This window comes from Dicentrarchus labrax, unplaced genomic scaffold, assembly GCF_905237075.1.
Source record: "Dicentrarchus labrax unplaced genomic scaffold, dlabrax2021, whole genome shotgun sequence".
Lineage (NCBI taxonomy): Eukaryota > Metazoa > Chordata > Actinopteri > Moronidae > Dicentrarchus > Dicentrarchus labrax.
The window spans coordinates 24,423,177-24,440,268 of NW_026136719.1; the positions used below are offsets into that span (position 1 = coordinate 24,423,177).

The following is a 17,092-nucleotide window of genomic DNA, read 5'->3' on the forward strand; positions in this document are numbered from 1 at the left end:
CATCTTATATTTTCCTGCATTCATAAAGGTCAGACTTCCATCCTTGCATGTATCATACATGAGAAAATGACATAGAACCCAGGAAAAATCCTTAATGCATTAAACATATCACACCTAATCTTTTTTGAAAGGGATGATTTCAGTAACTTGTCACACCTGTCACACAGCATTTCCTTTGAATCCACTGATACGTATTATGTGGAAACCTGCAGATGTGGGCGCATATGAAGCACAGTGATCTATTGTTGTAATAGTGATGCATAGCATTCATAGTCCATTCCATGCACACGCAGCAGATGTGTATATGTATTTATTGTATATGACATTTTTGACAGGTGTTCACTGTTCGAAAAATACAAATTTCATCACCTCATGTCAAAGATGCTGCATAACTGTCACCTACTCTTGTGCTGTCGTTCCGCTTAATGTCAGAATCGCATGTTGTTGCATCTTAACAGTATGATCATGTGCTACCAAAGGAAAATGCCGACCAAATTAAACTATTGACTATTTACAAGAGGCCTATTCTGCATTTAAAGCATTTTGAATCTGCAGAATGAAAACAGAGAAATGAAAAAATCTCGACAGCAGCAAAGTAATTTTGGTGCATTGTCATTGTGTGATCACCACACAGAGAGCAAATTGTTACTGCAAAAAAGTTAAACTTCAGCAATTACATTTATAGATATTAAAGTTATAATTTAGTTAGAAAAAGATTTTCACATAATTAAACCCAATTTTTGATACTATTTTTGCTCGGCATATTACTTATTGACTAGCTTCTTTATTAAAACATGAGTTTGTTTGGTTGCACTGTAAACAGACGCACCATTTTACAGCTCTTCTGCTGTATTGCTGCTCAAGGAGTGCTGTGATAACCAACCGAGACTGAAATCTAAGTCATTGTGTGTTCTTATATTCAATAGATTTTAGGTTTTGGCTATGTGCAGCAAGAGAGTGGTGAGGCAACAGCAAATCATTGCAGAGATTTCCAATGAAAACCAAACACTTAACAGGAAACAACAGCTCACTCAGTTGGAGAGGTAGGTAGAGATGGCTTTCTGACGCTCTGCATTAAAATACTAAGTCTGTAGCAGTAGTGTTTTTTTCCATCAACACACATACTATTTGAATAATTCAGATTATCAAGAAATATGTCAATATATATATATATATACAGTATATATATAGACATACGTATATACGTATATACATAAGTTCATTGAATTTCACAAAATACAGTAACAGGTCAAACTGGATAAACAAAGTACAATCACTTACAACACAATGATCTCCATCATTAAAGTCATGCACCAGAGGAATATTTGTATATACATTCTTCAAAAGGTGTAGATGACCTATGTGCCATCTGACCAGTGTTGGTAGTTGAAGAGGAGACTCTAAGACAGTGTGAGTCTTGTTTCCTGGAAAGCACCCTTTTCTGCCAGTTGAGCTTCATGTTCCTGTTTTACTGAAATAAGAAAGGATAAATGAGACACAACATAAAATACAAGGATTTGAAAGACTGTCTTTATGTTGACTTATAATTTGATGGACTTAACAAACGCAAATATGATCTGCTGTCTTCCTTTTGCTGCTAACACAACATTAAACAGGATGTGCCCAGAGAATCACAGTATCCCAGCCTGACCCACTGAGGCAGTGAAGAGGAAAAAAACCAAAAAAACTAACACATTATAGTTCTTCTGAGTCACTGGGCATCTCAGTCTGTCCCCACACTGCATGGATGAATGCACCTGGGAAGACTTTGTCCTCTAATTTTATTTGTTGGATTGCAGCTGAACCCTGACTTGTCTGGAACTACTGATTTCAGCACCGGCACCGTTTCACTCTTTATTTTTAATTCAAACCGAGCCATTCTGCCAGGGGGTGTGCATAGATTTTTGATGTGCAGATACAGTAAACACCTCTTTTGAAAGTCAATGATGTGTCCTATGATTAACCACACCAGACTGGTAGAGTTGCAATATGAGGAATGTAGTTGGTAGGACAATATTATAACATAGATTGTAAGGATGTGAACTGTTTTCATTACTGGAATATCAACATGCAATATGCATTATGCAACAGTGCATGTATGTGTGTGTGTGTGTGTGTGTGTGTGTGTGTGTGTGTGTGTGTGTGTGATGCATGTCTACTTTAAACCCCCTCACTCTTTTCAGTGCCAGTAGAACCCTTGTTTGCCATGGGCCCAGCATACCAAGACAGCACAAAATAGTAGAGACAAACAACATCAACAATGAACCAACAACAGATGGATTCCATTCACAATTCAATGGAACAGCAATCAGGGTCACTCTAGTGTGGCAGCCTTCCAGTGCCTGATCAAGACCTGTAAAAAAAACCAGACAACAAATAACACCTTTGTTAGAAGAACTGTATATACACAGGACTTAGTGAAGGATTTCAGTGCAATATGAGATATAGTACATAATGAACAATTTGACTGGGCTCAAGCAAAATAACTGCAAATATAAAATGAATAACTATGAAGGATGTTTTCTGTTTACATTAATTTTAATACCTTTTTACAGAAGCTTGCTGTTCACACCATGACACCAAAACCGTACAAAAACTCTCCTTTTTTATTTTAGTTTGACTGTTGGTTGCCAAACAATCAAAAGGTAAATTACCACCACCATCTAATAGGGAGTTTGGCGGAAATTAATGGATAGACCATCATCACAAACATGAGTGGATACCGGGCTCTTCTCTGAAGCTTCCAACTCTCGCTGGGAGTGCTCATTTCCTCATTCAAAATAGCCTATCACACAATACAGGTGTGTTTACTGGAATATTAGGTCCTTTTGTTGTCAGTTTGCTGTTGTGAGTTTTAAGTTACAATTTTGTCTGCGATCATACATGCTTCCTGGGCTGAGACCTTTAATCAAATTACTTTTTCATACTTAGTAACAGTAGACTGTTAAAATATCTGACTTTCATGATGAAAATAGGGCTTATGGCATCTGCTAAGTATTATATCCAGCCTTCATTAACTCTGGAAATGCTTTGACAAATATATTTTTAAGTGTATGTTTCACTGTACCAGTGAAACTAAGGGAGACCAGCTAGAGCACTTGAACCTAATTATGCTTTGCTCATGTATATCCACTCTCTACATAAAGTCTTTTCAAGAGGATATGATAGTAATTCTGAGTGCAATGATACACTTCCTAATAGCTCTATTTAAAAGTTCAACACTCCTACATCTCCCTTTGAGAGAAAATATGAAAGTTTCAGAGGCTATTAATCTTAACTGGAGAGTGAGAACAGCATTCATTAAATCATCAAATATTTCAGCCAGGAACCCATTAAGTCCACTAAGTAATTCAAAACACTGTGAGGCTCTTCATAAAACTGCATTTAGCTGCCACCCTGTCATGTGGTTCAATGTAACTCAGTCGTGGGAACATGACACAATCCCTGATTTACAGATTGCCTTCTACCAAAGCACAATATCTGATTGCACAGCTTTTACTTGTAAAAGCAAGCAGCAGATTCTGAGAACATTGCAAGTAAATGGAACAGCATTCATGTAAATTATTAATGATCAATTACCATCACTATGTGATAAAAATGTATGCATTATGTCTTACTTACTGTGCTATCTTGCAGTTGGTTGTTCTAACAAAACGTCCTGTGTAGTGTATATTACACCTGACCACATTGTTGGTAAAGTCTGATTCCAGTACCAAGAACTTGGGATTAACCTGGAGCTGAGAGACATACAGACAGAACGCATATTACAATTCACCATAATCACTACACAACAAACCATAATGGGCTCAATGGAGCTTCAAAGAAAAGAGCATATTTGGGATAAATAACACTGAAGACAATCCTGTATAGATCTTTTGTGTGTACATCTTGCAGCCATACTGACCACATACAATATGCATTAAAATAGAAAAAATGATGAACCGTAAACTATGCCACTGAGCCATGAAGTGCTGCAACCTAGAAAAACTCCAGATACCTAAAAACTTCAGTAACTATATAATTCTTTCATAACCTAGATCAATTTGTTTGGGTGGCCTAAAGCCTCCTCCATATGTGACTCGCACTTGACTCTTACCTTTAGTATGTAGTTTCCAGGCTGGATGTCCGTGATATCGATCCACTGGCAGTCAATATCAGCATTGTATGTATCGTAGCAGCCCGGGCTCAGACCCTGAAGAAGCAGAGGGGGAGGAGAGACGCACATAACCAATACTGATCTAAGTCAAAAACAGTTGTTATGTCAGTGGTCAAAAAGTAAAGACAATATGTTTTCATAAACATAAGCAGGCCAATGAATAAAAGCCAGCTGTTAATGTAACAGCCAATGAAAAACAGGGCTCGGCTAAGTAATAAATCCGTCACACATAATCCCCATTATATATTGGTCTATAATAGTATAACTACAGTGAATGTACATCGGCCTAGTGGTTAATAAAGCGTGTGGTGAAAGGAGATGAACTAAAACCCCCAACTGGAGGTGAAAATCATAATAATAATGATCATTTCATGCTTTAAATTGCTGCGTTACCTGAGTGTGAGCAGTGCAGGCATAGCGCTTCAGGTGACCAAAGTCACAGGTGGTGTCCTCCAGACAGAAGCTCGCCTTGTGTCCCTCGGCCACTTTACGGCCAGTGCTGACCTCCAGTAAATCATAATGGCTGAACTCATCCATACTGTGATAGTGCCTGTTGGAGCAAACAAAAGACTGTTCATGTTGTCAGGTCGTTAAGGTGGGCATTGAAAGAGTTTCATCTCATACTAGTGTTATCTGTTATGCGATTTGTGCCTAAGAAATTATTGTCAGGTCAATAAGTTTGTTGAGCTGCTATTGTAATTATAATAATATTACCATTTTTGTTTAAATTTAGCATTTCCATGTTAAAGTGTAACTTTTAAAGACAAACAGTGACTTTATAGACTGTATATTCAACCTGTTGACCTTATCTGTTCACATTTTTGTAAGTGATGTTGCACCTTGACTGAACACATCATAAAGTATCAAAGGAGAATGGATACTAATTAATTGCAACAATAAAGTGTTGCTTAAGCAGGACATTAACACCCTAATGATGTATGAATGTTGTTAATTAGCTTGTATCAGTCCGCAAGATCGGAAGTATGAGTGTGTGCGTGAGCATTTGTGTGTCTGCGATGTGTACATGCGTGTGCACTTGCGGTTGTTTTCATGTGTATGTGCACATAACACATTACACTGTGTGTGTGTGTAAAGTTGAGTGTGTATCACAGTCTACATGTATTTGTGAGGTGGCTGCAGTGTGTTTGTGTTTGTTTGCACAGCTTTAGCAGCTTAGGAAAGCCTGGATGCACATGGACACTGATCATCTCAACTGAATCGGAACATGAACCAAGTGACTCTCAGTGAGTGACTATGTCAATGAGCTGGTCTATTCGAAATCATCTGTAACATTAACTGCTATATGACATGGACCTCTCCCAAATGTCAAAGTGACCCAGGATGCTATTTTACAAGCCTGCCATGTACATAATTGTGGTACATGCTAACAAGAGTGTATTTACATGGAGTAGGATAACAACATAATCTCATGTTAAGGTAAAAAGCTCTTTACATTATGTATTTATGCACAGCATTGGCACACAAAACTGCCTAAATTTTACTTACCATTATAATTTATAAGTTTGTTTGTTTTACCTCATTCATGCGATTAAATGTTACTATTCAGTTGTTAAAATGTACCAAAGTTTCTTATGATAAAAAACAACACAAAGATTAGCCCAATGATTTATAAATGTTTTCATCCATTACACTAATAGATTACACTAGATTATAAAACTAAACTAAACTGCAGCCTTTTAGATACAAAAACAGCCTATAGTAATACAGCTTTAATACAGCTTTTAGAAGTAATTGAAAGTATTTATTTCCATGATCCTATGATAAATTATTCTGTGCAGTATACTTAAATGGTGTTGACTCTGGTTGTTGTTGTAGCAGGTGAGGTAAGCACTGGATCTCTTACAGTCAGACAAACTCAGACTATATAAATATTGCCCTTTCGCCTTACTTCATGGCCCGATGTTTCAACACAGCAACAGCTTTTACTGGAACAGTCATTAAAGATTGAAGGATGACTTGGAAGGAAAAGTGGGTACTTTCCACTGATGGAGCAAGTGACCATTCAAGGACTCATTCTTTCCATAGGCGAGGCAATCAATTACAAGCCACTCTCAGGTAGAAACCTGTCTGTGGTTATCTGAGGCTGAACACTATCTTTACTCTGACTATGAGCATAAATTACTTTTCTGTCTCTGTTAACATGCACATGTACATGACCGTATGTGTTTATAGGCTTATTTTATATGGGGCAACGTGGGCACACATGCATTTTGTGCCCACGTTGCCCGAAGGTCGAAGCACAGTCTCTGTTTGTATTACCTAAACTGGCATTCATTACAGTGGCAGTCTTGAGATGATTATCTACAGTACACGTGTGTATGTGTATGTGAAATAGAAAGAAAGAGTGCAGGAAGCAGAGAAAAAGATTGAGAGTGGGAGGCACTAGACTATGAGGTTCCTGAAAGGGTCCCCTGCCTCCATGGATTCCTGGATCCCCTCACTGACTATGTCAACTATAGAGAATGTAGTGTTGGAAGGACACATAGAGGATTTAACAAGAACTACTTGTAATCGTAATATACAAAACATTCCAATCCTTCTTCATAGTTGTGAGTCATTTTCCACTTGTGTTGCAACAAACAAGACTCTGAGGGCTTCTCCGATCACAGCTCAAGTTCTAAAACACAGAGACCTACAGTAGGTTCTTTGAGAACTATTTAGCAATGGCCTGACATTTGCCTTCCAAAGAGTGCAACCAGGATTTGAAGACATATGTCCAAGCACCTGCACAAATAGCAGCCCTGATCTTTGACCACAAAGGTCACATAGTTTAATAAGTTGTTACCATAAGGGACTGAGATAAATAAAGTTGAAGAACTGTATTATTAACTTTTCAAACAAGTTCTACCAAATAAGAAGAGCATTTCAATGACTCCCACTTGTTCCCGACACTGATTGGCATAAAAAATACGTTCTACATGGAATTTTGTGTCCTCGTTTGTGTAGAAACATACAGAATTCGAGCATTTTCCCAGCCTGTGCGTCATACTCAAGAGGATACTGTTCCCTTCCCTTCTTCTAATACTCCAGTGAGAAAGAAAGGGGTGAATGTATTGAAAAGCAAAACTGTCAACTACACAACTTATTCAACAGAAATGTAGGGCAAGAAAGTTTATTGTGAGAATCTGGGCTAGAGATTTTCAACCCCTGAAGAGATTCCTTTGTTAACAAACACTCTGCCCCAGTAACCCATATCCACGCCATTATACTTTAGCTGCTGTGTGATCTGGTGTCACAGATTGACAAGAAAAATTTATTGATTTTTCATTCTGATCACACAGCCAGTGGAATGATTGCCTTGGCTTTCTGCCTCCTGGGAACCACTGTGTAAATGCAGACTGATGTCAGACAGCAATAACACTGCCAATCTCCTAACGGCCAGTCAACATTCCTCTAAGATGAGGATAGCAAAGCGGAGCCGGGCAGTGATGGCGTCTGTGGGCGAACTTGCTGAAATTGAGATGAAAGCCAGTCTACATGGAATATAATGTCATAAAACAATGACGATACCCCCAAAGTCACCTCATCAGCAGTCCCCCAGAGATATGCAATCTGAGCCATGACTTGCTTGCTAAATTAACTAAAATCTATCCATTGCTAAATGAATCAAACTCACAAGCTACATATCATTATTTGTGTAGGACACAATATAGGGTAACAGATAATTTTTTTGGATAGTCTTTCTACAGATAGTTTATATTTATAGTATTTGTATCACAATTTTTTTGTTATGGTAAATGGACTGTACTTATATAGCGCCTTTCTAGTCTTCCGACCAGTCAAAGTGAGGGCAAAGGTCATCAAAAACAGAAACTAATTCAGTCATGTGTAAATTAATACAGTAGTTACATACTGTAATCCCTAATACTGTGAGCAAATGTAGGGCTGTCTTGCTTTGTCACCCTGCTATTTGACATGTTGTTGCTTTGCATGCAGAGTAGAGGTGTAGTGCCCCTTATAGAGAGAAAAGTACGTCCAGAAGGGCACAGAATATGCAAATCATCACTGATCATCGTTCAATACACAAATTTAATATTATTCATGAAATATTACTATTCACAAATATACTGTTGACCACAGCTAGCTCGAGAACTGCACACATTTTAGAACATATTTTACAATCAGAACTATAACCAGATGTGTCCCTTTTATAACACTGCAATAACATTGAATTATGGTTAAGGTATGTAAGATGTGTACAGACATTAGTACATATAAATACAATCTGTCAGTATAAAATTACACTGAAATAAAATTGTTTACTGACTAGCTCCCTGGTTACCGCAACAGCTGATATTATAGCCAGTAAAGCATAACAAGATGATTGGGTAAAATCTGTTTTGTATTAAGTACTTACTGATGACAGCTATGCCACTCCCAGGTATGACGTGGCCTGTTAGGCATGAAGTCGGCAGTCCCCTTGTTCTTCACCCTCTGTGGAAATCGCAGCAAGACCCTTACATCATAGTCGGTGGTCTCAGGGCCATAGGCGGTGCTGAATGGCAGACACATACATTAAGACAAAAACAGTGAGGGGAACTTCAAAAGTGGCTGCAAAAGGAATGCCGGCATGTCTGTTTCTCATAACTAAGACAAGGAAGAAAAAAAAGAGCAAGGCTGGAAAGGCTCAGAGGCAGGAGCATATCTACTAAATATTTCATTCTACAGATTACAACCATCACTCCAAATACACAGTTTGAGCATTGGGATAGGGAACATTTTGTTGCACGATTCACTTTTTTGTGTGAGAGAGGAGGCACAAGCTCGAGTTCACAATACCACTGAAGATCTAAGCCATTCGTCTTGTGGCTGTTGTTGACAATGGAGTGTATGGCAAATTACAACAGCCCATCTGTCGGTGATTGCTGCAAACTCAGACAGGATATGAAAGGGCTTTGAGGGATGGCTGTGCTTGTGATGGGAAGAGGGCAAATAGAGCAGCCATGGGGACAGCACACTTCCATCATTTCAATAGTGTCCTTAGTGCAGAGGCAGTCAAAAAGCCCAGGCCCAGAGCTCAGGGGATGCTATCCGCCAACAAAGAGAAATGAAACTAACGATAGCCTGTACTCCCGAAGGTGACCAGGATTTAGTTCACTGATGTTGTGCTGTTGGTCAACTTTTTTTTATTATTTCTTTCAGATATTGTTGCACAAAACTGGTGTATTCCTGAAGGCTACTTGAGGATTGTGGATGGTTCACTTGCTGGTCAATGCTACACAAAGATGAAGGAGCTTATAAAACATGTTGTTTATGCATGATCCAAAGCAGGACACCAGCCTATCAAGGAGCTACATTAAAGGCCCAGTGTGTAACATTTAGGAGGATCTATTGGCAGAAATTTAATATAATATGCATAGGTATGTTTTCATTAGTGTATTATTACCCGAATATAGGAATTGTGTTTGCATTATCTTAGAATGAGACGTTTCTAATCCAAAACACCTCACGGCTCACTTGAACGTCTGTGGAGTGTGCTTACCACTAAGCCACAAAGCTACCCTTAAGATATTGCAGAAACCATTCAAATGAGAACATCTGTCACTAACATGAAAACTATCAAGAGGCAAGAACATTTTAAAAAGAAAGAAAGAAACACATATATAAATACACACAAGCCATTAAAGGACACCCAGAATTGTGTTTACCTTGACAGACATTTTTCTTCAGCAGCACAGCGGAGAGAATACATGTGGGCTCTCTGGATATATGTGGAAGCCTGCACATAGTTGGGATCAGGAACCAGGTCAGGCAAACCTGAAACGACAGACAGACTGCTCACACTTTATCTTCATCAACGATTGGTAATCTGTGACAAGTCACCTTTTGATCTCTTTGAATTCCAGGCCTTCCCAACACTGCCAGTATACACCCCAGAAACAGTGGAACTCTTTCACAAATCTGTCATCAATTTCTTATTACCTGATATTTATGGTGGAGCTGATGGATGGTATGATGGGCAACAGTGCAGTGACAGGGCCCACAGTTCATGACTGGGTCACTCTAGAGAGAGCCGTCAGCCACTAATTACTGTGCATTCCAGATTATTATCGTGGTTTTCTAATGAGACACTTTTGCTCCATAGGCCTCTCAGACAGGGGTGAGTTTGGGGTGAGAGAACACAATGATTACATTTGGGCCTCTACTGTACAAAACCACTCAAATGTAAGACACATATAACTACATATTGACTTCCAGTGTTGAATACAATGTGCCTCTCAACAAATCCATATTGTCTTTAGGGAAAAAAGATTATACCAATAATTTCGTGCCTTCTTGACCTACATTGATATGATCTTCCATGACACTAATCCTAAAATGAGTGTGTCACTTCAGCTTAACCTTTAATATACTAGGCGTAGGATAACTGTTGGGGGATGAAGCTAAACTTGGAAATATCTCAGCTATTGCATCACAAGAGTGCTTGTTGCAATGCAGCCTATGTATGAGAGGGAGAACGTGCATACCAGGGCAAAACAACAGTGATCTCACCCCAGTGATGTTTTTAAAGTGGGCCTCTGACCAAGTCTGTCAGAAAACCTGGAGGAACACGTAAAAAAAAAGCAGGCCTGACTTGTCAGAGGGAACATCTGTCTGCCTACTTACTGCTCCATGCAAGGGTCTCTGGTATAGCTTATCACCCCTCTCGGTTTAGCTCACAAAGGCCAGACATGCTTTAATGTGAGCTTGTTCAAGCAACTGAAAGGCAAACCATCTGACCTCTAAACTTGGAATCATTCATAAAATGACATAAATTAGGCCTAAATCATATACAGGAAAACAGATAATGAAAATATGCACAGTTATATTGTTATTGTGAACTAACATGAAGGGCTTACTTATGGTCTGTTTACAGAAACCAGATAGTAAGTTTCTTATTTTATATTTGTCCAGTGTTTAACAGTCCTCCCTCCCCAGTTGTAAGTTTAAATAAGGGCTTTGCCTTTGCGGGCATTTGTGTAAACAGCCCATCTGACAGCCCCTCTCTGAGGCTGACATATAGGACAGGGGGAAGCTTCCTGGGGCAGACCATGTAAACACTGTAAGACCGGTGTGAAATGCTGAGGTTTTCCAACAGCACTCTCGACTGCGTTTTTTTTTTCATCCTCACCCCAGGAAGGCTTTGTTCTCTGCCCCCTAATCTTTTGAAATGTGAAATTGGGTCTTTTTCAGAGGGATAAAGTGTATTGAGAAGCCAAAGCTGATCAGCTCTCGACAGCATGTGACCAAGCCACACATTATACTCTAAGTGGGGCACGGAGAAAAGAAACTGAATCTCGCCATGCTTTTTATACCATCTAATATAACATAATAAAAGACATGAGAGCTCCCTCTCTAGATACTCTATAGGTTATTGGCTGTTGGCTGCAGAGGACTGACATACTGGAATATTTGAAATTCATTGAGGTCATTTTAAAATTTAAAAGTATATGCTTAACTCTACTTTTATACAATAACTTGGTTTCCATCCCAATAAAGTGCACATTTTAATCAAATTTCAAGAAAACTGGACAAAAACAAAGCTAATACCTCTCTCCATCCACTACGATTTTGCGATTATTAGGAGTTGGTTTTAATTTAATCTTAATCATGGTACTGGGCAGGGTATCATTGTCATCATTGATATTTGCACATAAACATATTTGTTTTTAGAACCCTTGGCATTTACATTGGCGTAAAGCAAAGATATCCAAGGGGTTCAAATGGACCAGGAAGAGCACAAGTTTTTTTTGCATGCTGATGCTATTCTTTTTGTTTCAAGTAATCCTCATCCAGCAGCAACCGAGATTTATTCCATTATTGATCTGAAATCTCTGGTAATACAATTAACTGGGCTAAGTCAGAGGCCATGCCTCTTCCTACATGTTCTCACCTGTCACCAGAGAGTCGTTGCTGTTAGGTTTGGTATATTTAGGGATTAAATTTACACCAGGGTTGGAAAAAACTATGCAAACTAATATCTCTCCTGTTAGCTATTCAACCTGTCCAACACAACTGGGCTGAAATTAATATATCCTTACTAGGTAGGATTAATTTGGTCAAGAGGATTATCCCTCCCAAAAGTCATTATATTTTTAGCTTTTTTCTTTTCCACCTAACCTTTTAAAATTGTTAATAGTTGGTAAAAGATTTGGGCGAGAAAATTGCAGAAGGCAGATGGAAAGAGTTGGAATACTAATATACTGTACACAAAATTATTGTGAATGGATGAAAGACTTCTGGGTCCATCTGGCTACAGCTACAGGATATAGAATCATTTTGAGACACTGGAAATCACCTAGCCAATGTTGTTTTAAGGAGTGGTTTTAGGTGATGACAAAAATGGTTACTTTTGAACGGGACCACACAGAGTGATGGGGAGAGAAGACATTTTCCAACAAGTTTAGGGCTCCTTTCTGGCTTTAATAGAGGAAATGTCTCATTACATTTGTACTGGCACCTGATATAATGAATTGGTAACTGTAACTGGGTCAAGGCATTCTGTACCTGTTTTTCTTTCTTTCTTTTTTTCTGTTTTCTTCTAAACTTTATTGTTGTTATCATTGTTTTTTGTTCTGTTGTTTTTGTGTTTTGTTTCATGTAGTCCACTGTTGTATTGGGCATGCAGCCTTGGTTGATGTTAGGGGACAATTGTCTGTGGTTGTGGACTTGGGTCTGTTACACTCACCCTTTGTTTGTTTTGTTGCTGTCTGTGCTCTTGGTTTGAAAAGAAAAAGGAGGTCAGTAAACATGTCTTTTGAATTTTATAAATGTGAGATATTAATGATCTGTTAAATCCTGTCAAAATATCAATTAAAAATAAAACAAATACATAAATGAGCACCAGTCAAACTAAGTGGAGAAAAACACAAAGGAAATATGGCTTTTATGTTTGTTTCCTGTATTAATTTGGGGAATAGAGTCTCATTATAGCTACACAGTATTCTAATGTTTCCGTCTGCTGAAATTTTTTAACTAATGTCAAACCATCTGACAGTTAAAAGCAATGACTGGGAAGTGGTTCTGCACTGAAACTTGTTTTATGGCCTTCAACTTAATCGTTGCAGTTATCTGTAGATTTTGGTTACTAAGGCTTGCTAGCCTGGGAACCAGACAAATCTGCAAGCTCATGTTCCATTTTCTCTGGCCACCCTCCCACCCACCCTTGCCACTGAGTTCCCTCAGTCCTGGAACCTGTTGGGCCAATCACAACCATTTTAATCTAATATGGGATAGGTTTTATTCAATAACTGTACAGAGGAGCTTAACCTTATTGGCTATTGAGGCATTTTCGTACACAACCAGAATGGCTGGCACTCATGAACTGTTTCTGTTGAATCCACTATCATGTCAGTATTAAACGAGCTGGTAGCTATATTTTCTCTAAAAGAACAAACAACTGCACTTAAAGCTTCCGACAGGATTTGGTAAGTTTAATTTACAACTATTAACTATGCTACATCACACGTTTTGTTGTCCTGATATGGTTTCTGCAAACCAAATGTGTTGCACCTGTTGATATCGCCCCTTGGAAATCAAACATTAAGAGGCTCCTGTCTAATTTGTATTTGTTAATAAGTTGCTTACTAGCTTGCCCACCCACACTCACCCTACCCTAAGCTATTAGTACTTAGTTTTATTTTTATGCACTCACCTTAGTAGGCCACATATGATGAGATAGACTGAATTAAATTCAATGAGCAGAGTGACCATTGAAAAATATTTGTATTTTGATATACGACTGTGTCAGTGTGAGCATGTACACTTTTCTGCCTCTGATATGACATGGCATTGCCCTTAACAATGGCATTATAAACATGCTAGTCTGTTGAATAGTTATTACAATACTATAACACCTTAATGCAGTGCCATGAAGCAGTGCAATAAAAATGTCAGCTTTCCAACCGCTCCCAATGGCTGACTCTTTATCAAGATGATTACTGGGAGCACTAAGGCATCTGCACACATGTTGGCTTTTTGTGCTGTAGAAATGGCTCCCAGCTCTAGAGTGTCTAATGAATGATAGTTGCAAGGCACACAGCACACTAGAGGGACTGCAGCACAGTAAGGCAGATCATTGAGTAAAACAAAAGGTAAATCTACATTATTAAGAGGCTGAGAATCTCATTGGAGGCCCTCATTGCCTCTGAGCTCAGACCATATACAGCCTCTGTTGGAACATACACTTCATATGTTGTAATTTTCCCCCTCAGCATTAACAATAAACTAAAGAGATACCTCTTCCTCCATAGTGCAGTGATAGGTTATGAAAATAAACTCTCTGCTATGTAACAATAACCTTTTTTTACTTCAAGGTATTGCACATTTTGACACTCCTCATTCTTCCCCTACTGAATATTTCTTTTATTCCCTGTAGCTGAAGCAATGGACCCCATGTGTTACAGGGACTTTCCACATTCTCCCTCCCCCTTGAAGAGTGGTGAAGAACAGTATCCCCTTTCCCTTGTTTCCCCTCTCCTGTCCTCAAGCCCAGGAGGCAGCCACTGCCCAACCACACCCCCTATCACCAGCCCCCCCTATGAGGTCACCACCACCTTTACCAAACTCCATACGCCTGTGAACCAGGCTACTTTTTGTGTAGCACAGAACTCCCCATGCAAAAACACAGAGGTTCTTGTGTGTGCTCTCTGTACATTGGCAGGGCTTGTTCAACACCTGGTTTTAATAACTATACAAGTGGGAAAAGATGAACCTCGCGTCCACTTTTCTTTGTTTGTATACTGAAAAAGAGGCTGAATTTTAAGCAGCTGTTTCATTCTGATTACTTCAGATATCTGACGAACATGAAAAGAGAACATTGGAAAAATATGATACTTGGGGGGGGGTAGTGAGCTGCTAGCTCCCCTGGGTTTTGCATATTTCAAATTCATACTTCAAATTCATGTCCAGCAGTAACAGAAATCACATGGCAACCTTTTTACTTTCTGCCTCAGAGACAGAAATACCTTGGGTGAATGCCTCTAAGTAAACATATTCTCTTTTTTCACTGAAAATGTGTAATATTATAGTGTAAGTATATTTTAAGTGGTTCAGAATTTTCTTGAAAACCACATTGCTCCAAATGCTACATTTATTTGCCGCCTATGTATCACAGCCTCTTCTAATATTATCAAGAATTGATCAAACTTCTTGAACAAAACAGGAAATATAGGATACATTGTGTTTACAAAAAACAAACAAAAAGCTTACTGTACCTCTCTGTTCTGGTCGGTACACACTCCCGACATTCATACTGGGGTTCTCAAGGGCTGAGTTTGGAGAATTTCTGCCTGGAGGAATGGGCTGCAAGAAAGGAGGCTGGGGTCTTCCAAACGGAGGAAACTGCTCATATTGAGGGCTCCTGACTGGTGGTTGACCAGCTGGTCCTGGCCTGTCCACTATAACGGGAGCGGCCTGGTTACTATCGGGGGCTGGGACAGCAGGAGCAGATTCCTCATTGAAGAGACTGTGGGTGTATCTATGGTCCAGACCATCTGCAAACGGTGGTTGGGCAGCACGTGCAGGCACCACAGGATTGGGCGCGTAGCCGTAAGATTGGTAGTAACGGTAACCATCGTCAGTAAAATCAGAGGGCGAGCCTGGGAGCACTGGGGCCAGACCACCACCTCCATATCCTCCTCCTCCAGTATACCCGCGTCCAGCACTATGCCCTCCACCACCATATCCTCCACCGACAGCAGGCTGAAAAGGTGGCTCGTAGCTCCTGACTGGTGCCTCCACAAAACTAGGGTCGTAAGGTACTTGTTGGAAGGGAGTCTGTGGAGGAAATGGGAACTGTGGGTAGGATGGTATATGATAAGAAGATGAAGAAAAGGATGATGACGACGATGAAGATGAGGAGCCTGTGGATGGCCTAATACGAGTGCTAGAGGATCCCTGGAACTGACCACCACCTGTGCTGCCTGCAGTTTGTCTCCAGTTATCAGGCACTTGCCCAAAGCCAAAAGGATGCCTTGCTTGGCCACGTACTGTCTCAGAGGATCCTCTTGATGGAGCCTGTCGACGGACATTGCCTCCGTGAGGTCTACGTGAAGACTGTAGACGAGTATCTGCTACAACTACCCTGGGACCTCTGTCCTGAGCACCCGCTCCAGCAGGGACATATTCAGCTCCACTGTTCAGCAGGCTAAACACCCTGCCATTGTTCTCCCATTGAATCACCTGCCTCCAAGGGGTGGCAGAGCTGTCCTGTCCCTGGCCCCGGTTCTGGCTCTGCCCCTGAGTCTGTGTGGCAACCTGAGCTTGCCCTGAGCCCAGCAGGATGAATACCAAACATGCCTCAACAATAGGCAACATACTGGCTCCAAACACGCCACAGCTCACCACACAGGAAAAAAACCCTTCCAATCCACCAACCGCTTAAACTCAGACCACCTGTGGCTCTGTCAATAAAACATGTGTATCCTCCTCCAGCGGGTACAGCTTTGGTGTGAGTGTTGAGACAGATGCAGGGTTGAAAAGTAAGCCTGTGGTTGAGTGCATCTGCAGGTCTTCACTGCCAGTAGTAGAGGAGGTTGAATGTGCATTTAGGAGCAATCACACCCACGAGAATGAAAGTGAGCTTCAGAAGACTCACTGGTGGTGTTACCGTCTGTTAATGCTATGAGAGTATGTCCTGACTTCTTGTCGGTCTGCTAGCTCGCCTGTCAGTAGACTGAGCATTGCTCTCTGCGTTGTCGAAAGAAGTGCCTGTGCACTGCACGACTGCAAGCTGATTGCTTACAATGGGCTGTGAAAAAATCTCTAACTTTTTTTTTAAGGAGAGGTCCCACATGGCCCTAGTGCTAGTGATGTTTCCTGGCCTGCAGCAGCCAGGGCTCCATGAGGCTTCCAGAATCAACATTACCATCTGCAAAGGCATTCAGACATATAACACATCTCGCTTTCAATGGCCTAAGTCATTTTCTCATGTTG

At 40.1% G+C, this 17,092-nt stretch overlaps 1 protein-coding gene across 2 annotated transcripts; it reads right to left on the reverse strand.

Annotated features, from left to right (window-relative positions):
- Positions 1-297: 297 nt before the first annotated feature.
- On the reverse strand, positions 298-16,891 carry loxl1 (lysyl oxidase-like 1). 2 transcript variants are annotated; one of them, XR_007880808.1, is made up of 8 exons: positions 15,373-16,891; positions 9,826-9,934; positions 8,535-8,672; positions 4,550-4,706; positions 4,097-4,192; positions 3,622-3,737; positions 2,291-2,353; positions 298-1,471 (listed from the first exon to the last, which is right to left on the reverse strand). XR_007880808.1 is itself a non-coding variant. In XM_051378497.1 (7 exons), exons 1-7 carry the CDS (start codon positions 16,472-16,474, stop codon positions 2,347-2,349), a joined length of 1,725 nt encoding a protein of 574 aa, XP_051234457.1. In that variant the 5' UTR covers positions 16,475-16,891; the 3' UTR covers positions 298-2,346. The 2 variants fall into 2 exon arrangements, 1 of the variants encoding a protein (XP_051234457.1); XM_051378497.1 differs by having other exon boundaries at positions 298-2,353.
- Positions 16,892-17,092: the final 201 nt, after the last annotated feature.

Coding starts and splice junctions, on each gene's coding strand:
- loxl1 (XM_051378497.1), bottom strand. CDS start 16,474: ATGTTGCCTATTGTTGAGGCATGTTTGGTATTCATCCTGCTGGGCTCA. Junction 9,935..15,372: donor GTACCGACCAGAACAGAGAG/GTACAGTAAGCT, acceptor CTGTCGTTTCAG/GTTTGCCTGACCTGGTTCCT. Junction 3,738..4,096: donor CTGGAAACTACATACTAAAG/GTAAGAGTCAAG, acceptor TATGTCTCTCAG/CTCCAGGTTAATCCCAAGTT.